Source organism: Acanthochromis polyacanthus, chromosome 13 (assembly GCF_021347895.1).
Source record: "Acanthochromis polyacanthus isolate Apoly-LR-REF ecotype Palm Island chromosome 13, KAUST_Apoly_ChrSc, whole genome shotgun sequence".
Taxonomy (NCBI): domain Eukaryota; kingdom Metazoa; phylum Chordata; class Actinopteri; family Pomacentridae; genus Acanthochromis; species Acanthochromis polyacanthus.
In genome coordinates, this window is record NC_067125.1 from 29,021,073 (window position 1) to 29,044,023 (window position 22,951).

General features: G+C 38.8%; 1 protein-coding gene across 2 annotated transcripts in view; it reads right to left on the reverse strand.

The window, feature by feature from the left end:
• Window positions 1-592: 592 nt before the first annotated feature.
• LOC110947877 (SR-related and CTD-associated factor 4-like) overlaps window positions 593-22,951 on the reverse strand; it is a 28,732-nt gene continuing 6,373 nt past the window's right edge. For both annotated transcript variants that reach the window (XM_022189192.2, XM_022189194.2), the window contains 7 exons: window positions 21,425-21,612; window positions 16,157-16,257; window positions 15,942-16,055; window positions 15,672-15,828; window positions 15,482-15,573; window positions 1,863-2,001; window positions 593-1,646 (listed from right to left, as the gene is read on the reverse strand). In XM_022189192.2, the coding sequence (XP_022044884.2) occupies window positions 1,213-1,646; window positions 1,863-2,001; window positions 15,482-15,573; window positions 15,672-15,828; window positions 15,942-16,055; window positions 16,157-16,257; window positions 21,425-21,612 (1,225 nt within the window). In that variant the 3' untranslated portion in view covers window positions 593-1,212. The remainder of the gene's footprint in view (window positions 1,647-1,862; window positions 2,002-15,481; window positions 15,574-15,671; window positions 15,829-15,941; window positions 16,056-16,156; window positions 16,258-21,424; window positions 21,613-22,951) is intronic.

The following is a 22,951-nucleotide window of genomic DNA, read 5'->3' on the forward strand; positions in this document are numbered from 1 at the left end:
GAGACGGTGTGCAAGTGGATCATGAGAATGCCACTTATTTATCCTCAGAGCCAATCAGCTACAGCTCGGAGCTCAGTGACTGTGGGGAAATGTGCAGCAGTAGCAGTGTTTTAGGAAAAATGAGAGAAAAAGATAAGAAAATAACATTTCCCCTTTCAATCCCAACGATCTATTTACATGCTCATTGGTGCAGTCTACGTGAGCATCCCATCTCCTGCACACACAGCTGCTTTTCCATCAATAAGTATGTATACTATAAACGAAATTCAATTTAAACAGCCAGAAAACACCAGAAAAGATGGTATTTTAGACAGCTGTAATAATCCTAATTATTATCCAGATTATGTAACTACAACCTGCAAAATCACAACTATTTCAATGCAATTCAGGTATGTAAAATCCTGGTTACTGTATCTGAAGAGGACAACTGTAGGTTCCAGAGAAGGCCCTTGAAATCTGCATTTAGTGATGCTACAAAACTGAACATGAAACCTCTCATCATATATTTCTTCTATCAACTCAAATCAGTTTTCTTAGAAACAGATTTTTAGAAAATGTCAGTTTGCTCAACACCAACAAATAAAACACCTGATGAAATGGTAGTACCTCTTTTTAATATTCACTCCACATGTTTCTACAAGGTGTGACCTTAATGTACAACAGAGGTTGGCTATGGAAACAGGGTTTACTCTACCCTCTACTGGCAGGACATGAAATCTTCAAATGAAATCAAGGTTCTCTGGTGAGGAGTTACATTTCAGTGTGGTACAAAGGCATTTTTACTAAAAACAAAATACCAACAAAATGTATTATACATTTTTACAGTCTTCTTTCATACACAAAAACTAATTTTCTCAAAAAATACAGACATTGCCTTTGTTTATATCTGCACCTACCAAGATTAGACTTTAGCATAAACTACACAATTTTAAATATACAAAAAGATAGCAAACAGCTACAAGCAACAACAGTATGTACAGCAAAATGTCTCTTGTTTGGTGAACTTATAGGAGCATGGACCACATTCTGAACACAGTGTCTGGTTTTTCAGTATCTGACAAAGAAAAGGTTGTGGTGGTGTGACTAGTCTTAACAGAGGTTTCTTCACCACCATTTGCTCACAGTTGTCCTTGTTGAACCAGATGTCCTTCATTAGAATCTGTCACAGTGGTTCAGCAACCTCCCCCTTCAGGTTCATCTCTCAGCTGACCTCTACCACCTCCCTCTGTGAAAGGGGGGGCACCCAAACCCTGGCCTCCCATTACGGAAGTGACTCCCTTCCCTTTCATTCATGCCCTCCGGTCCCATAGAAGGGTGTCGATGGAAAGGAGGACCACGAGGAGGGAAGGGCATGGGCATTCTGAATCTGTCTGATGGAAACATGGGTCCTCTGGGCATCAATTGCGGAGGGATGTGTGGCAGGTTTGGAGGTGAGAGGAACGGAGGCAGGTGAGGATTTGGCATGCCAGGAGGAGGCTGCAGAGGTGGCATGCCCGGTCTGGGTCCCTGCATCATAGCAGGATTTGGCAGAGTCATCACCGGTGCTACAGGAGACCCCAGCTGGGTGGCGCCTCCAACATCAGAGGAAGGGCCTTGGTCTCCTGTAGAATCATCTGTGGATTCGTCTGGAGGGTTTACATTTCCTGCTGCAAAAGAGGATGTGATAAACTTTTACTGATTCCCAGTAAGAAAATATTTATCTTGGCAGCATAGAAAAGAAAATAAACAAAGCAAACATGCATGTGTTCATAATATCAATAAGTCCAAGCAGAAGTCACTTCTGATCAACATGACTGCGCTCACATCTCCCATTAAGAAAATGTTTGAAAAATCAAGTCTGTATTTCTGTACCACCATCTTACCTGCTGCCAACTTTACAGGATCAAACTCAGTGGGGATGAAAGGAACTCCTCCTGGAGGCATAGATGTAGGGGACAGCATGATGGGGGCAGGAAAAGCAGGTGGACTTCCCAGTGGTTCTGTCTGTTGGACTGGAGGCATCTGCAAGACAAAAAAACACAATGGCGTTCTTAATTAAGGCTGAATGACATCCATAAGATTGAAGATGAGAGAAAAAAGCCCCTTTGGAGTGACCTGAAAGAAGAAACTGTGTTAGCATCTGCTGAATCTGTAGCATGTTGGTTTTTGATTACATCCCATTTGTATTTATTTTTTATGTCACACATGAAGAAGAAAAAAATCTGCTGATAAGTATCTTTGTCCAGTAATAATTAGAAGTTTTCGCCGGTTCACAGAAGACAAAAACTTCCATGAAGTACTTGAGACTTAAAAAAAGTCAAATAAAACAAAACATGAAAAAAAACTTGCAAAAAGTGGAAGAAGTACAGTACCGAAGCATGTGGCAGTGGATATTAACAGATCAGAAAAAGAGATTAACGCACACTCTTAACTTGCAGAGAGCAGTAACTACAAACTTTAAATGGTCAACTGTTTTAATTTTCTGATATAATCCATAACAATCTTTTTTTTTTTAAATCAGGAACCATTAAAACACAACCTTTATGTTTCACTAGGTTTGATGGGAAAGAAATGTAAAATGGAGCAAATCTGCTGAAATGAAGCTGAGCCTAATTTATTATTAATCATATTTTGAGGTGTGTATTTTGGCTTGTGTACATAACACTGACACACTGATCCTCTTTGAGGGGATTCGGTCTCATAATAGTTAACCAGAATAAAGTGATGATGTGTCATCGATTACAAATAATAATTAAAAGAAAGGAAAAACAGCTAACAATGAGATTCAGAATAATCAACATGTTTGCTGACCAAGGCTAAAGTGTCTGTGTACAATTAAGGAGGAAGGAGATGTTATGATACTTTAGGATCTCGAGTAATCTCTTGTTTTCAACTTATCATGTACTGAAGATGAGCTGCCAATGTGAGTGACTGTGTTGGTACTTACCCTTTCATTGTAAGGACTGCACTTCTATGCATTTATTTGCTTAAGTAAGGTCTTTTTTTTTAACTGCTGTCATCTTTCCTGGAAACAGTAGCCCAAGGCTCGTTTATAGCTTTGAAAGGCTGTGGTTGTACTCGTCCTAAAAATTGCTTATTTTGTGAACACCAAAGCATCAATTACTGCTGCTTTGTAGACACTGCATACTTTATAAACACCACAGCACTGTTGTGAATACACAGACACAAAGTAACTTCTGAAAAAACGACTGTATGTGACAGGATGTTTGCCGTGCTAGAAGCTGATTGTAACAGGAGAGTAAAGACTTAATTATTGGAGCTGTCGATGGCTGCTGGGGAAGACTGAGACATGAGGTAAATTATTAAATCAATCCATTCCACAGGTGAAAATATGATGTTGACTTGATCCCTTATCACACCTCCAAACAGTCTGAATGTTAATAGGAGGATTTGACAGTGTTCTCAGTTAGTTTAAGCATTATTACCAGTAAAATGCCTTTGCTTCAGGAAAAGGTAGAGGTGAAGACCTGTGCAGGTAAGGTTATGTAAAAGTTCATGCACTCCCTGACAACAAATAAGATGAAAACAAAAATTTGCATACAAAACTTATGTGCAACAATTTCAATTAAACTGGCTAAACCCATGTTGCCAATTATTTAAATATTTTTTTTATGTTTTGCAACAAATGGACAAAAATTAGAGGTCAAGGGCTCTCCGGTGGGATCACAATATATAACTGGTATTCCTGAAATGCCATATAAAAATAGTATATAAGCTACATTTGTGTATTTATATAGATGAAACTTGTACATGATACTTTTCTAAAGTTATTTTTTTGGCCTTTTTATTAGGTAGGTGCAGTGGAGACAGACAGGAAAGGAGGGAGAACACATCCAGCAAAGGGCCATGAGAGGGAATCGAACCCAGCCCACTCCGTTGGGGAGCAGCCCCTGTACACTGGTCGCACGCTTAACCCCTTGAGCTATTCAGGCACCGTTGTAAATAATGACTTGAGTGAACTGTTAAAAACCTTTAGGTATAGCAATGAATTACTTTTCACCCCAGGCGTTCAAGGAAAGGTGGTTATAATTACTGAGAAAAAACTAGGCTTATGCACAACATATAGCACTGATTTAACAAAGACTACTCAATTTCATAACACAAGAGTGTGCTCATCAGAAATAGCATCAGATATATATTGTTAATACTATTAACGATATAATCTGTAAACAACAACATAACTCCTTGGCAAATAAAATTATACTAGAGTTATGATGCCAAGTCAATTAGAACAACTGAAGTCTGTAATCATATAATTTTTAATGTTAATCAAATTGAGATTCATCATTAAAACCTAAAATAATGAAATTAAAGAATATTTTCATTATGCTGCATGTGCTTCACTCTTGAGTAATTTATTCTGGTAAAGTGAGAAACACAATACTTAAACATTTCAGTAATACTTTTGGTACACTTTAACAGAGCAGATTTTCATTACATTGTAATACTTTTTCCTATTGGAAATCATCTGTCACAAATAAAACCTACTGATAATGCAATTTATATTTTTCGGTATGAATCCATGATGAGCACATCAAGATAAAATTCAGTCTATCAAAAAGTAAGGTGATCACCTTAAGTTTCCATCTTAACATTAGTTCCTTGCTGCCCAGGCGATTGTAGGTACATCGCCTACAGAGAAAACTGTATTACTCATACAGAATGCAACATGCCACTTTACTTTCCGTGAAACCCTCCGGAGCAAAATATCACAACATTGATTCCTATGTCCAAAAATAGGCAGCGACAGCAGAACCATCTCATGTCTGCAAATCACACCAATCTCCTTTCAGATAGAAGGCCCCGAGATCTATTGTAGCTGATCTAAATCACTTCATTGCATAAACTGAAATCTCCATGAGTCCAAATTCTTCATTTATCATCCACCAAATGATTTTCATAATATTGGACCTCTGGAAAGACTTTTTTTTTGCCAATATCAGAAAAGGTTTTCAAAACAGAACACAGGGGAACAACGACAGAGTAATGCTCTTTTTTTTTTTTAAGAACTATTTCTGCAATGTTTAGTAGAGACCAATATCACTATTTTCAACAAGTCAACTGCACTGAGGGAAAAAAAAGAAGTCCAAGGAACTACAAAAAGCTGTTCTGAGACGTTAATGTACTTAAATTTTGTCATCTAATCAGGACTGTCTTCTGCAAAGAGGTGTTTGTACTGCCTGGTATACATACAGTGCCTTTCATAAGTATTCACCCCCTCTGATGTTTTACCCTTTTATTGCTTTCATAAATCAATCATGGTCAATAAAATTTAGTTTTTTTAACAAAAACATTTATTGGGAAAAAACTCTTTAATGTCAAGGGGAAAATAGATTTCTATAAAGTAATGTTAATGAAAAAAAATTATATGAATCAAAATAATTACCTATCATACTTATGATAGGCACTGTATATGCAGCATACACACATCAAACAATTACTGCAAATACGTAAGATGCATTTGAATGCATTAATGACTGATTTCAAAAATATTAATTTTGTTCCCTCAGAGGTATAATTGAAATTAAAAAAAATAACATCCTGTAAATAACAAAACCTCTAACATGACTGCATTTTCTCCCCCCCATCAAGAAAAATACCTGCAGTTAGACTAATCTGAAAGAAGGTGCTGTAAATAACGTTAACATTCAACACATACACTACCAGTCAAAAGTTTGGCGCATTCTCATTCAATGGAATTATGTTGTAAACAAAAAAGTGTTAATCTTCAGTATTCATCTAGTGTAGAAAATAATACAAATAAATATAAAAGCACTGAATGAGAAGGTGTCCAAACTTTTGACAGCATAACAATGTAGATTTGTTTTAGGTCACAATGTAAAGAAATAGAGTAAAAATTGTCAGACATATGTAATGTCCTAAGAAAAAAAAATAGACCTTTGTAGTTACTTCTAGAATTGCATTTATTTGCCCTTGGAAACAGCCTCTAGTGGTTGTCAGAAGAACAGCACTTGTGAACTGCAGTCAAAATTTGGCTAACGTGGTAACTGATGGCTGCAAAAGGAGCCAAACTCAAGTCTGTAAATTAATTTTGACAGCTAAAGTTTGGGGATTTTAACTGAGGAAAAGTTTTTTTTCCCCATGTAAATATAAACAGCGTACTAAAATGTAGCTTGATCTTGAATAGCACTACATTTTAATAAGCAGCATTATTTTCTTAAGTAAGCTCAATCACCTGGTTTTTATACTCCAAAGTTGTGCATCTTTACTGAAAGGCCTAATTTGTAGTGTACATTTCTGTCTGGTACAACATCAGTTCTAAAAACTGCCACCAGGGGCATCATAGTTTGAATTGTCCAAATCCTACACATTAGGCCTTTAAGGCTATGCTCACGATAATCCCTTTTCATTTAAACATGTAAATAATTGTAGAGTTATTAAAAAAAAAACTTTCCAGGCACACTAACATGTCTCAACAAACATCTAATGACAATCCACTTACACTGGGTATGCGCGAAGGTGGCACAGTGTGCAGTGGTTAGCACCGTTGCCTTACAGCAAGAAGGTTCTGGGTGTGAACCTGCTGGTTGGCTGGGGCCTTTCTGTGGGGCGTTTGCATGTTCTCCCTGTGCCTGCGTTGGTCTTCTCCAGGTGCTCCAGTTTCCTCCCATAGTCCGAAAACATGTGTGGTAGCTTATTTGACAATTCTTAATTGGCTGTTAGTGTGAATGTTTGTGTTTGCAGGTATAACTAATGGATGGGGGCATGCGGATGTGGGTGGTCAGGTTTGGTTGCTTAGTTGTAGAAAATACAATGGACAAAGAACAATGATTCACAGACCAGAGATTTCCTTAACTGCACAATAGGACTTGGTGTAGAAAACAAGGTAAGCCATGCCTGTAATCCATTGTCCATGTTCTGCTAACCACTGATAGTCACGGTTGATGTCTTTGTTTTCTTCTGTCACGTGACAGGATTTCGACAAATCAGGTAACAATGCATAGCAAGACAACCAGAAAACAAACACTGGTGTACTCAATGTCCAAAAGTCTTTGTTTCTGCCCATCCAAACTAAAGTATAATGCCACAGCTTTAAAATGAGTATGACATGAGCAGCATTTCCACAATTCTCAGATTCAGGGCTCCTAAAATGCCAAAGTATTGTGGACAAGCATAAAGATATGGCCTAGGTTTGCCACTTAAACATGTTTGAGCCTAACTTTGTCAAAGGGTATGAAGCTCTGATGGGAAAGAGGGCTGATATATTTTTTTTCAAAATCTTGTTTCCTTAAAATTGTCTACAGCACCTTTAGGCATTAACATCCTTTTTTTCTGCAATAAGTGACAACAGCTTGAAGGATAAACTTAAGATTGTATTTACGTCTTTGCCTAAAAGGCAGAGAGGCACTAAATGGTTACAAATAATTATCTGCAGGCATGACATTATAGATTACCATTTAAGTACCTGCAGAAATCATGTCAAATGTAGAGGGAAAACAATAAAATAATGTTTTTTTTCTGATGGATACAAGTTTCCATGATTTTTAAAAACCACACAGATACAACTAAAAGAAAGAAAAAGCATCTCACAAGCCTCGATGCAGTCGGTACTGAGGTAGCAACATAGCGGTCTGCTCTTACCCTGCCATCAGCAGAAAACAGCTGCTTGATTTTTCCTGCAGGTTAATTTCACAGAAGAAACCCCACGGGGCAGGCAGCCAGGGATCAGATCTTTGATCAGGAACCTGATCCTTGATGTGGATCATGTCATTGCTTTCACTCAGTATGATTTGCTCTTTGTATATGTACACTACTTAGAAGACGAGAGAAGATTGGAATGATGTAGCTCTACAATAAACTGGACTTAACAAATGACAGCTTAAATTGCGATTTAAAAAACAAAAAAATAAAACAGAAAAATTCAAAAGGTCCATTTTATTATGAATGAACCTTTCAATACCATTTAGGCATCCCATAGTATCATCCAAGAGTGGGAATCCTAATATCCAAAGATGCTTTTTATAACACTCACCTTTGTGAGGCCTCGTGTGAGTCTGATGTTCTCCACACATGGATCTAGACCACGGTTGATTTACTGAAGACTTCACCCTGTCCTTCAAATGTCACTTCATTTGAAAATGACTGAAAGAAGAACACTGCTCAGATTTTACACAGGCTCAAAGATGTTACAAATGCAAAATCTTGGCAAAAGCCTACCTTTCAAAAATAAAAGCCTTTTTAACGGAGTTGCATATTTGCAGTCAGAATGCTGCAGCCTTTGCAAAGAAAATTCACAAATACTTTTGAATATATATATATGTCGCAGGCCAAATTAGAATCCAGGCAGATTTTAAATCCGCCTAGGCAGAATTAGAATTTTGATTTCGCCTAGGCGAAATCAAAATCCTACCATGGTTGTTGTACGGATTCCAATCTTGATATATCAATAGCCTGTATATTAGAAAGAATAGCCCTAACCCTCTAACAGGATTTTGGTATACAGTATATGAAAAAAAAAACATTAACTACTTTGACAACATAATTTTTTCCCTGTTTATTTTGCCAAGTGTTGAGGACAAAAGTTGACAATTACTTCTAAAGTAATTATTTACCTTGTATCTAAAACCAAATTACACGGTACATAATGTTAGGGCAAACAAATAATTACATTAACAGAGCATATCATATTCAAAACCCTTCAAATTTCAATCTACCCTAGGCGAAATCAAAATTGTAATTCTGCCTAGGCGGATTTAAAATCTGCCTGGATTCTAATTTGGCCTGTAACATATATATATATATATATATATATATATATATATATATATATATTTTTTTTTTTTTTTTACATGTACAAAACCACTGGATTGGTTTCTTTAAAAAAGATAAAGTAATAAGCAGAATAAAGTTACCCACGTTGGAAATGTACTTCAGTTTCTATTTCCACTGTTTGCATTCTGTGTCCTTACTGTTTGTAAAATTCATGTTTGCAGTTTCCTTTGAATTTATTTAAAATGTCTTTTTAATTTTTTTAATTTGATTGATTTCATTTTTCTTATGAAACAATGTTTAAAGGGGAGCAGCAAAATGCCAAAGAAATCATGAAGGAGAAGTGGGAGGTTGCCTGAATGTAGAGGTTGATATATTTGTCAGATACCCTGTGGACTCTACACAAGATTCTTTGTCGTTAAAAGCATTGTTTATCTAGTGCTAAATCAGCAGTGAAAAACATTGGAGCGTTGCCTTGATCCCCACTTCATACCAGCAGTTAAACTGTGACAAGGACTGGCATTACATTGCTGAAGCACAGTGACATGTGCGTCAAGACCTAACTTCAACAATCTGAGTGGCATGTAGTGGTGCGAGTCCATGTGGAAAAGACAGTATCTCTTCCTGGACTTATCACCTGGACATTAAATGTGTGCATTTTTTCCACCTGTATGGCTACTTCACCATGGAAATGTAGAAATATGGTTCCTAAGATTTTTTTAAACAAACACTAAGTTGCTTTAAATTGTCCAATATTCAATTGCAAGGTTGATGTCATAGGAATTTATTCACTATACTTTAATATGAAATCCAGTTAGTTTCAAACATTAGCAGTAGAAGTGATATTTGGCATGTGGCATGAAAGTAGGCAGCGCAGAAAGATATGTGCATTTTAAAACATTAATTTTCATTAATTTAGCCTTGTGTTGAAGAGCAGTTCCTTGGTATCACATCAGTAACCAGATATATTTACTAAGCCATCTCCTGCAAACTTAGGTACAATGAGGAAGGTGTCAGTGCTGAAACTGAACCACCACATGGGGTCCAGGTATTACAAGAACAAAGTTTTCTTTTAAAAGTCCCATATTGAGCCCTTTTTCAGCAAATTAATGCAAATGTCATACATCTGTATTTTTCCTCTACTGCAAAGATGGTTGATTTCACCACGATTGTCTAACTCCCAGCTTTAACCCTGTTCTAAACAGGTTGTTTCAGTAAGTAGCTCTCAATAACTCCTGACCTGCTGCTGTCTCCGTCCCCTTCAGGAAGGAGACTTTCTCTGTGCCTGTATTTGTCAACGTGAAGAAGAACAGCTGAGCAGACAGCAGCTGACACTGGAATGAGTTAGTGTCAACAGGACTTCCAACTGCTTCTAACTTTCTGTTAACTTGCTCTCTGAGCAATAATTTTACAGGGTGGGAAAGCAAAAATGTCCTGTCAGGTAAAAGCAACTATAAATGGGTATAACTTTTTTATTCTTTGGAATTTTGAACTGATTTCTTGAAGAACACAAATTTAATGCTTTCAGAAAGTGTTTATTCAATATGTCCTCCATCCACCATGATGAAGGCCTCGATGCAGCCTCTAAAAGAGGCACAGGCCCTCCTGATATCCTCCTTGGGGTAGGCTTCCCATTCCCTGGAGAATACAGCCTTAAGAAAATCCGTATTGGCATGAGGGGTGGCATTAGTCCTCAACTCAATGGCGCCCCATCAGAAAAAATTCAGGGGGTTTAGATCAGGTGAGCTCGGGGGCCAAATGCCTTTGGGCCAGAAGTTCACCATATTCTACTCACAGAACTTTTGGACCTTGATTGATGTGTGAGCAGGAGCCCCATCTTGCTGCCACACATAGTTGTTGTCAGGGTAGGTGGCCTTCAGCCAGGGCAAAACGGTGTATCTCAGAACTTTGTAGTACACATCAGCCCCAATTGTCTGATCTGGCTTGAAGAAGTAGGGGGGCATCTTATTGCCATCTGAGCTCAAGGCTCTCAGGACCATCTGGAGATCTCTTGGTGCCCAAACTGGATTGTCTGGCATGCTGAATGCGGCGAATGGTCTTCTCACTGATGCCAACAATCTTGGCAATGTCCTTCTGAGGGATTTGGGCATCCAGGAGATCACAAACCCTATTGCGTTTTGCTTGTTGCTTGCTCACTTCACAATGCACCAAGGTCTGACAAATACTAAAAAGATTGGTTAAAGGTAAGGAACTTTGATTTTAATTATTGTTTTGATTACCCTCACCGTTTGGGCAGGACATTCAAATTTGTCAATAGGACATTTTTGCTTCCCCACCCTGTACATAGAAATATGAATTTCAGAGCTGTTGTTTTAAACACTGGTATGGTAACTTTGTTAGACAACATTGCGGTTGTATCAGTAATTTAGCCTTGCAGAGCAGGATTCTTAGGAAACACTATGAAGTGACTGCCAATCAACATGTAGTTTTAATGTGGTGTGTTTAAGTCACTAGTCCACACTTGTTCCGTTGTCTGACAACAAAATATGTAAATAACAATTTTACTGGGAACTAGATTGTATTGAAATACATTATGTGTGTATACACAGGGCAAAGGAGACATGAACAGATGTTAAGATGGGCTGAGTTTAGGTTGTACAGAAGCACAAGCAACGTGAAAACACAGCAATCTATGGTCCTTGTTTATTAGTTTCAAATAGGTCTTAAAAGTTTCTGCCATCTCTGAATGTCCTTCACCTTACCATGTCCACAGAGCTCTGAACTGTGGACACGCAATTAAAACTAATGGCAACGTTAGCCACATAGCCAAAATACATGCCAACCCTAAGGACTTTCCCACCATTGTTGGAACACTGTCATCAATAAAATATTCCACTGGGTCCTCAGCGCGTCAGATGCTGGGAGTGCATGAAGAATCTTGTGTTTGCTCTTGCAGCCAACAGCAGAAGATTTGGTGAGCTCTGCATGTGGCTGAGACATTTTAAAGATTGCAGAGGCAGCTCTGGAGCTGCTCATTATGAACAGCTCACTTGGAAACAGCAGGCAGTGAGGGGGCAAGATTATACAAAGTTTGAGGTAGACTACTACTGTCTCATTAAGCGTTAGGGGCACAAGCCCAGTCAACCCCACTGCGTTGAGAACAATCTTAACACTTCAGATCCAGTGCATGTTCAGGTACACAATTTACTCTACCTGACACCCCTGAGTTTTGTTTGTCTTCCTTGCTACTGTTACCTTCTTTACCATTTCTCTCCTCCTGCTCTTGAAGATGGCTGACAGTGAAACTCCACTTAGGTGACACAATATAGACTCGTCACTTGACGTTAGTCGACATGTGTCATTTGACGTCCACAACAGGAATGCCATACAAATAGACAAGCCCGTCAAAGTCAAGTTGCTGGGATGTGTCGATCCAGGAGGCAACTTTTCTGATTAGTATCGGCGCATCCTGAGATGTACATTTGTGCTAAGACCTCACTGCTGTGTGTGGTATTACATGGATACATACAAAGAAAACAGTATGTGCTGGCATTTTGATGCATGGCAAAGACTGCAGGCTTAGTAAAACAGTGTGGGCAGGGGCAAAAAAATGCTAGAGATAGCTGCCTTCAATACTCTGTTGACTTGAACCAGACAATGTTTAAAAAAAACCCAATATAACCGAATACAAAATGGTGTACCTCAATTTGCATTAAAATTTGAGTATTCAATCCTGTGGTCTTACGTGGCTTGCACAGGCAGAGCAGAGACACATACAAACACTAAAACAGAAAAACATTTCCAAACAAAAAAAAGACTCAGATCTCCATGACCCACGTGAGTGCTAGGTCCTGAATCCAAAACAGAACTCTTCTAAGCCTATGTATTAGTTCCAAAGGACTTCAGATGGTCATGAAAGGACTATGTAGATTGCCTTCATTGAACCTTCTGAAGTGATCTCACAGAAATGGTGGTACAGCTTAAGACTTAGCGGGCTGACAAGTGCAGGTATTTCTAAAATCTAATACTGAACTAAATTAGTCATACATTTCGGAGGAAAAGAGACATTCTACTCATGTAAGTTCAACTCAACAGAATTTCCCTACCGATTATTTTCAAATACATATTTCCTTTGTTTTTCCCCAAAGGAAAAGAGCATAAGTAAATGACACCTGGACAGGATTTATGGCAGCCCTTAATCATTTGCTTCCATGTCTGTTTTTTTTAAATGATTTTTTTTATGTTTACATGACAGTAAACATGGACATAGGACATAAAGTAAGAGTTCAGGGTGTAAACATATTCAAATGTTTCAAAGGCTGTTAGTGGTCTGAACCAACAGGTCAATATTCTTTATTAATGTCTACCAATAAGAGAAATATTAATAGCTCAACAACTGAGGCAGAGGCAATTGAGAAAATGAGCCATTGAGAAATGAAATAAGCAAAAACAGGACTGCAAGAATCACACAAAGGGATATCTGAGATTCATTCATATCTGCCTGCGTAACAAGACTATGACATGATTGGTTTTCACGAACAATAGTTCAGAGCTTGTTTTGTTAGGCAATATGCCATTTATCAAAAACATCTGAACAAATTCAAAAATTAAATCTGTCTTGTATTGCTGATGTTGCTGTTGGCTTACCTTGTCTCCCACTTTGACACGCTTCTTCACAATCAGACCTTTAAGTCCCACCAGCAGCCAACGGTCACATAGACTCGAAAGCAAGTTTTCGTCCAAGTGAGATTCAGTTAAGTAGGGTAGGTTGAAGACAGCTCATTTTAGGGGAATGAGATACAGCACTTGGTCCGGCCGGTTGGGGATCAAACCGGGGATCCACTGCTCAGGAAGTATGTTACCATGTGGTATCCGATAGCCGCACTGTTATGATTTTGCTCCCTCAGCCAGCCACTTTTATTCATTCATTTTATTGACCATTGATTCAGCTTCTCCCAGTCATGGGTTAATTTCTAAATTTAGTTTTAAGTTTTGATTTACCAATTAAAAAGTTGCTATACTATCATAAATACTATTTTTCATTTGAGTCACTGCAATCTCACTATTAGTTTGTAAATTCTTACATTTAACTCACAACAATTGCAACCCAATTTTGCTGATGTATCAATTCAATAATTTTAATATTTTGTTGTCATTCAACCACTGGTGAATGGTAAGGATTTTTTTTTCTGCTCAGACGTGTAAATGAAACATACACAATTACTGAAAAATTTTCCAAACCCACACACATTCTGGAAAACAGCGTAGTGTCTGAAACCTGACAAACAGAGGAATGCTTCCCTCTACACATACCACAATAATTAAAAGGTTTTGTAGTTCCCACTTTATTTGAATAAGTTATGACAGTACAAGGTTACTGAGTGATTGAATGAAGATGCAAATATTTCGAAAGAAAGAAGAACTGGATGAATAAGCACTGTCGAAAGTAATGCCTGCCAGCAGAGGAGCCTATCTGAATTCTGGCAAAGTGGATAAACATTAGAAAAATCAGAAAACTAGATTTGTCTACATATTTGGTGACCTAGAAAAAAATGGCAGGATGGAAAGAAAGACATGAAAAGTGGACAATTCCTCTTGGAGTAAACGTGGTAATCATTGCAGACAAAAACGTGATTACATATTTTTGGATAAAACAGTTTAATTCAGCGCTCCAAAATGCTATCATATTTAAGAATGACTGAGGCATTTGTTTTTAAAAAAGAAAGTGTTGGGCTGCATTACATGATGAGACATCACGTAATGATTACAGGCTGTCTGACCGCTTTCAGAAACTGAAATAAGCGTCACACTCGATTTTCAACACTAAATCAAGACTGCACTTCAATAATTCTTTATCAGCATTTAAGTCATCAAATATGCATGGCTTTTCGCACAACTTCGGATTTGTAATTTTTTGATTTAAAGGATCTTTAAAGTTCTCACACAGACACATGAAACCCAAATTCCAGCCACCATGTGCACCATTCTGGAAAGTTAATTGCATTTTGCATACAAGTATACTGTGAACCAGATCAGATCTTGTAAATCACTCACAGCAAAAATATGGATGTTAGCAATACTACTGACAACAGTACAGAATAACAAAACAATGGGTCCTCGTTACTTGTGGCACCACTACTGACTGAGCCTTAAATTCCCAACAAGAGTGTAATGCATTCTTAGAACCAAAGCTTAATTTATTCTTTGACTATACTTTGTCAGTGACTCACTTACACTGCCATCATGTTTACACCATGGCTTTAATCCAAAATTGTCATCTGTTTTAACAGACACAGCTAGGTCAATATATTTTAACTGTCAGATTTACCATTTATGAATTTCACCAATAACATACACCTAACATACAACAAGCTTAACATACACTATTGAGCACCAATTTATTGGAAAACAAGGACTCCACTGGTAACTGGAGCTAGCTCTTTAATACACCAATACATAATTTCAACGGAAACTTGAAACAAGTTATTTTATATGTCCACGTTTAACGGCTTGATAAAAAAAAAAAACTATGTCAAGCAAACATTTGAAAAATACGAAAATTGACTCATGTTTTGTCTTTCACTTCAGTATTTTCTTTAAATTTCAGCTTGCAGTGACATGGCTTTTGAAAAGATAAGTGGATGATTCAGATAGGCTCCACTACTCATGCAAAGAAATAATTGTTTGCATAAGAAAGACTGTGAAGTAATCTTTCTTCAAGGCCATTAAATCAATACAAGAAAAACACAAGTATTCAAAAGAAGCTGTTTAAGGACTGTATTAGTATTACCTGAACGTGAGCAGCGACGGTCCCGTCTGGTAAACTTTCCAACACTCCATTTAGAGCTGCCTGGTTGTTACGATCCTTGGCAGGAGTCCACTCTGTACATTATGAAAACAATGACAATGTGAGGAAAACTGCTTCTCCTCCCCTGCAGAGAGAGAATGTTTCCATGCTAGCACAATAGCTAATTGCTTACCTGAATTTAGTGTCTCTGCATCCAGCATACCCCCTTCCCGGTAGCTCTCCAAGTCTTCAACTTTGACTTTGCTCCAGGGAATGTAGGTAACTCCCCGCTCCACATCCCAGAACTTCTTGTGCGCCGATTTTATACCTTTGTTCAAAGCCCAAGCAATCTAGGAAAGAGTGACACTAGCTTTATCAATAAGTTATTAAACAACACAAAAAAAGTTTTCCAGAACCAATACATTGCTGTAAATTAAAGCTATGTGCATAAAAGAGCAGGTACCTTAACAGGTTTCTGATTGACTTTGTATGAGCCCCTACTAAGTCTGTTCAAGGCTGTATAGGCATCTTGTCTGTGAACCATTACAATATAGGCACAACCCCTTGGAGGAATCATCTGGACACAGAGAGCAAAAGGTGATCGTGAAATACAGGACACCATTAGTTTTTAAATCATGTAACTTCATAGGCATCTTTGTGAGAGTTGCCAAAACTTACGTTGATGGACTCGATCTGACCAAACTCTTCCAAAAGGGACATCACATCAGACTGCTGAGTTTTCTTGTCTAGCTGTCCAACCCAAAGTGTAGTACTGCAAACTACAAGCAAAAAGAGAATAAAAACACCCATAGTCGAATTAAATTAAGGTTTTAGGTCTTTAAATGAGAATGCTCTATACTGAGCTTTGTTTCACGGGTATATTTTATATACTGCTCTCGACAACATGAGCAATGTATGGATAATAGATAACGTGCCTTTGTCTTTACTAAGTTATCAAACAACTAAAAATGTGTCACTTTTCTTCCAATACAGAAAGCTTCAGTCAGTAATACTGGGGACTAAGGGGCCGTTTACACGAGGACGCTTGCAGGTAAAAACGTCAAAATATTTCAACAAAACACCCTATTGTTTATACGAGGACGGCGTTTTGGGGGCTTAAAAGTGCAAAAATTTGAAACCGGCCTCCAGAGTGGAAAAGTTGAAAACTCTCCACCGTTTTGTTTCCGTCTAAACAGCAAAACGCAAAACTTTGCCGAGATCTGACCACGTCGCGTACGCGATTACGTCACATGCGTGCACCGGTGCTTTGTTTTGCCGGCCAGTACAAGGAAGTAAACGAAGATGTCTGATTATTTCCATCCTTCGTACCTTCAAGCAACTCTGGCAGCTCTATGTACTCTACAGGAGTCGTACCAACAAACGTGCAGAATCTGTACAGATTCCATTCATGAACATTTACCGCGGCGGAGATCCGAAAAGGGAGATAGTACGCATACGCGTAGACATGACGGAGTTTTATCACAGCACCACCTAGCTGCCTGGCATGCATATCCAATCGAATTCCACACACTATAGAGTCACCGTATATACGCAGATTTCCTTCAAAACCACTCGTCTAAACGTGAAATGACAAGACGTCACTTTTGAGTTTTCTGTTAAGATGGTCCTCATATAAACGTAGCCTAAGTTAAATCGATATTTCAGTTGAAAAAGAAATCCATGTTCCTATTAAATTCAGTGAAAAAATTTGGTCTTTATATTTGCCTGGACAATCCAGACTGACTTTATTTATGTATTAATATAAATACAAATAAAGGCAGTCTGGCATTGTGATGATACGAGACGATTTCAAAAAGGAGGGGCTAACGAATGCAGCTTGAACGAGAAAGAACCAATCAGCATAACACGGATGTGACGCACAAACAAATCAACCTTGAAGTCCATGTAGTCCAAACAACAATGGCATGCAGCCGAGAAAGCGTCGCGGTGAATGATTACTGCCGTTTTTGTCACAAAAATCTGCGAATACATGGGGTACTCTCAAGTACAACACTTATTTTTGAAAAGGCTACGCACCAAAAGACTCCTATTTCGTATTTGTTCCAGTTTCTGGCAACAGCAACAAAAAAATTTAAATGAGAACAGCTTTTGTGGGAGTATGGCTGTAAGTACAGTTTATATGAGAACAAAAAATAGGAGATAAGAAAACAATATGTCTGTGAAGTGCCTCTGCTCTGAACAGCACCTGTGTGTTTGTACTGTGCTGATTGCAGTCCCTCCAGGAATTCGCGATGTTGCGATCACGCGAAATCAACCAATCTCTGTGAATTTTGCGTGCCCTCCAATCACCACAACTTTCCCACAATTTTGGCCCGCCTCCCGTGAGTTCCACCAATCATAGCAGCTCCCAGCGCAAATGTAATGCACGTACGTCACCGAATTCACTTCCTGTTTATGATTTGAAGATGCAGACATGTGTGACACTAATGTCTCTCATTTACCAACAAAAATTACTGCTGAAGATCGTGATAAACAATTAATTCACCGATGTTCTTCACCAAAGCGGAGCTAAACTGTTTTACAACTGTGCAATATTGTGGTGGAATACAAAAAAGAAAAAAAAGTCAATGATTGATACACACTTCTTTTAAAAATACTAAACATATTAGAACGGCTGAAATGAGCGGACAACAGACCAGACAGATCACCATGATGGAAGCTGTTGCATCCAGATCCGTTAGAGCACTGAAAGAATGAGGTAAATTATATTAAATATTCCACCAAAGAACACGGCGGAGTTATGTGACGATCAGCGTGTGTGAATCCTTTCTCTGTTACCAACATCACTCAAAAACGGACTCAGGGATTTAAAATAGGTTTTCAGGGTAGGTCATAAATGACACAAGGACCAAGTGATTAGACTTCGGCAGTGATACGGCTTAAAGTCTGGATCAACGGATTTGTTAAGGATTCATAGCAGCACAGTGTCTGATAGTGGCACGATAACCATGGCAACAAGTGAACTCTACCTCAGCGGCCTGCTGACAATCACATGATTCTGAGCCTACTACAAATCTACCACTGCGGACATATCAGAAATGACACAAGGAACAACTGATTACATTGTGGGGGTGTTTCTGAGTCCCATCAATTCCTGTCGCCCCCTGCATAGTTCGGTCACATCATGTTAAATCAGTATCTGGCTGCTTTGTCCCACCATGGTGTGCCAGCTTTTGTGGAAATGGGTTGGAACGTTAAATAATTAATTTCGGAATAAATATTGTCAATTACAGTGTTGAAACATGTTCTACAAGCTGGAAAAAATGCAGCTCTTTAGCAATTATCACTTGTCTCCCGCAATTTTATCACAACAAATAAGCTTAAAACATCGCAACTTTTATTGTAATTTTTAGAAAAGCTGCAGCGAACTCAGGCACTTTCGGCAGCAACAATCACAAAAAACGCCCGCGAAATCCTGGAGGGACTGTGATTGTCATTGAATTCTTGGACAGTGTACAAACCGCATTTTTGCTCTGTGATAATCTGAAGTACTCCCATATTTTCAAAGCTTTGGATCTTTGAAAAAAAAAATTTTTATACAACCAAGTTGGACTTCACTGCCACTGTCTAAAACTACAGTGCTGAGCTGGACCAATACTGGAGTGACATCATAACACAGCAATTGCAAAGTGATAAGAAAGGAAAACATTTGCTAGAGTAAAATTGAAAGAAAGACATGAATCTATTAAAAATATCATATTTTCAGCTTCGACATCATGCCAAGTAATTGCAGCAGCCCTGAATAGCTTTGACTACCACTTATCTTAATAGACTAAACTTTTAATTACTCACAGAATCCTAATGAAATTAAATGGTAAAAACAGTTGTACTTGTACAGCACACATATGGCAATGTAACTTAGAAATATTATAGCAGTGTTTCCCCTCCCATATGACCAGTGAGGCGGCCCGCCTCGTCGGTATAGGCCACCGCCTCATCAAAATTCTGCCGACATTGCCGCCTCACTGGTCTGCGGCAAAAAAAAAAAAAAAAGAAAAAGAAAAAAAGTGCAGTGCAAAACCCATGGCTGCGGCGGAGACGGCCCGATTGTACACACGTGGACAAAATTGTTGGTACCCCTCAGTTAAAGAAGGAAAAACCCACAATTCTCACTGAAATCACTTGAAACTCACAAAAGTAACAATAAATAAAAATTATTGAAAATTAAATAATCAAAATCAGCCATCACTTTTGAATTGTTGATTAACATAATTATTTAAAAAAACAAACTAATGAAATAGGGCTGGACAAAAATGATGGTACCCATAACTTAATATTTTGTTGCACAACCTTTTGAGGCAATCACTGCAATTAAACGATTTCTGTATTTGTCAATGAGCGTTCTGCAGCTGTCAACAGGTATTTTGGCCCACTCCTCATGAGCAAACAGCTCCAGTTGTCTCAGGTTTGATGGGTGTCTTCTCCAAATGGCATGTTTCAGCTCCTTCCACATATGTTCAATGGGATTCAGATCTGGACTCATAGAAGGCCACTTTAGAATAGTCCAACGCTTTTCTCTCAGCCATTCTTGGGTGTTTTTGGCTGTGTGTTTTGGATCGTTGTCCTGTTGGAAGACCCATGACCTGCGACTGAGACCAAGCTTTCTGACACTAGGCAGCACATTTCTCTCCAGAATGCCTTGATAGTCTTCAGATTTCATGGTACCTTGCACACTTTCAAGACACCCTGTGCCAGATGCAGCAAAGCAGCCCCAAAACATTACTGAGCCTCCTCCATGTTTCACCGTAGGGACAGTGTTCTTTTCTTCGTATGCTTGGTTTTTGAGTCTATGAACATAGAGTCGATGTGCCTTACCAAAAAGCTCCAGTTTGGTCTCATCTGTCCAAAGGACATTCTCCCAGAAGCTTTGTGGCTTGTCAACATGCATTTTTGCAAATTCCAGTCTGGCTTTTTTATGAGTTTTTTCAGCAGTGGTGTCCTCCTTGGTCGTCTCCCATGAAGTCCACTTTGGCTCAAACAACGACGAATGGTGCGATCTGACACTGATGTACCTTGGCCTTGGAGTTCACCTTTAATTTCTTTGGAGGTTGCTCTGGGCTCTTTGGATACAATTCGAACGATCCGTCTCTTCAATTTGTCATCAATTTTCCTCTTGCGGCCACGTCCAGGGAGGTTGGCTACTGTCCCGTGGGTCTTGAACTTCTGAATAATATGAGCCACTGTTGTCACAGGAACTTCAAGCTGTTTAGAGATGGTCTTATAGCCTTTACCTTTAAGATGTTTGTCTATAATTTTTTTTCGGATGTCCTGGGACAATTCTCTCCTTCGCTTTCTGTTGTCCATGTTCAGTGTGTTACACACCTTTTCACCAAACAGCAGGGTGACTACTTGTCTCCCTTTAAATAGGCAGACTGACTGATTATGAGTTTGGAAACACCTGTGATGTCAATTAAATGACACACCTGAGTTAATCATGTCACTCTGGTCAAATAGTTTTCAATCTTTTATAGAGGTACCATCATTTTTGTCCAGGCCTGTTTCATTAGTTTGTTTTTAAAATAATTATGTTAATCAACAATTCAAAAGTAATGGCTGTTTTTGATTATTTAATTTTCAATAAATTTTTATTTATTGTTACTTTTGTGAGTTTCAAGTGATTTCAGTGAGAATTGTGGGTTTTTCCTTCTTTAACTGAGGGGTACCAACAATTTTGTCCACGTGTGTATATATAATGCCCCCCCCCCCCGTCAACAACTTTCAGCTGAAAGTAACCCCACCACCTCACAGCCATTTCAACCCAGGGGAAACACTGTTATAGTCATGACTTGGAAAAATCTAAAGTGGATCCTTCCTGTAGGGCTGGACAAAGTGGATACCATTGCCGCATAAGCGATTACAGCAATTCTCTGCACTATATATAATTTGTGATCTTCACCGGTTAATTTCTAATTTTGTAGCACATACCACTGAGTGTCTGGCTCTTTATGCTGGGAAGACCTTTCTGTCTGCGCTCTCTGTCCTTTTCTCTTTCACTCCTATTCTGAGAGCGAGAGCGAGAGCGAGATCTCCAACGCCGTTCTCTGGAATGCGACCGTCGATGCCTTGACCTTCTTGAGCGAGATGAAGATCTTGATCTTCTTCTCCTGGGAGATCTGAAACATAAAGGATTACCTTAGTTGAATATTGCATCAAAAAATATCGCAATTCACCAGAGGAGCATTAGCCTTTTCGCTCTTACCCTTACATGACTTGGACATGACAACATGAAGATATGCAGGAGTTCACTGCTTTCTACAGGGTAAAATAACCCCAAGGATATATTGAATACAGTGGCAGATTAAAATTTCTTTGTCTGCTCTAACATTAAAAGTAGTTACACAGACTTCCATAATTAATATACAGACAAGTGACAAATTAAATGAAAAACGAACATTTTTACTATTAACAAGCATTAACTCCATTGGAGGGATTGTACATCATTCTTAAACAAGATCTCCCCTCATTCAGACATTTAGTGACTGTATTGGGGAATGTTGACTAATTTGTCTGTCCAAAATCTTCCACAGATGTTCTATTGGGTTGAGATCTTGTGACAGCAAAAGTCACAGTATATGATTTACATCCTTTTAAATATTCATCAAACCATTCAATTAGACCCTCCAGAAAAATGTGATTATCCGATCGCATGAATTCCCGCATTAATCAACAAAATGTCGCTGATTATGAGGGGGTCAATTATTTCCCAAAAGGCCGTATAATCCCAGCAAAACAGCACATAATTCCCGCAAGAATCTCACATTTCCACGAAAAAAAGAGAAATATGCGTGTCCCGCTTGATTTCACAATTTCCGCATAAAATGAGAAAACTATAACCAATATAAATGGAGTTGTGAGTGAGTTTTTATGTGACGCCCGGCCTGACGTCATCAGTTCACGCATTCACACACACACACTAGAAGCACAAGCTGATGCAGAGCGCGGCGCTCAGAGACGAAAAACAAGAAAGGCGAATGCTCAAAGATCACATTTACTGACGAATATTTCAGCCAGAGACCGGGAAAAACAGTGCCCAGATTTACTGCATGAAAGCAGGGGGGAAACTTTTTTGCACCCCGTGCAACATCGTTCTGGAGCACTGAAGAAAATCAACCGTGTTGCAGCACTTTGTTGCAGGCCAAGCCTGCTCCTTTAACCTAGGCACGTAGAGGTGGGCGTGTGTGTGTGAGTGTGTGTATGTGTGCGACTAAAGAGTATGGGGCCCGTGGCGGATGTGTGTCGGTAGCAGAGACCGAGATATGTCGAGCTGCACATGATGAGACAGAAGTTATTGAAAAGAAGTATGAGAAGTCGAGGTATGCTCCAAGCAGTAAGTGTGGACAGTCGCTGCTGTTAAATAAAGTGCCCCGTTCTTCCCAACTGCAAAGTTTTGTTGGACTATATATTAGCTGTTACCACCAACGAGCCGTGCTAAGTTAGGCGGGCTAGCACTAC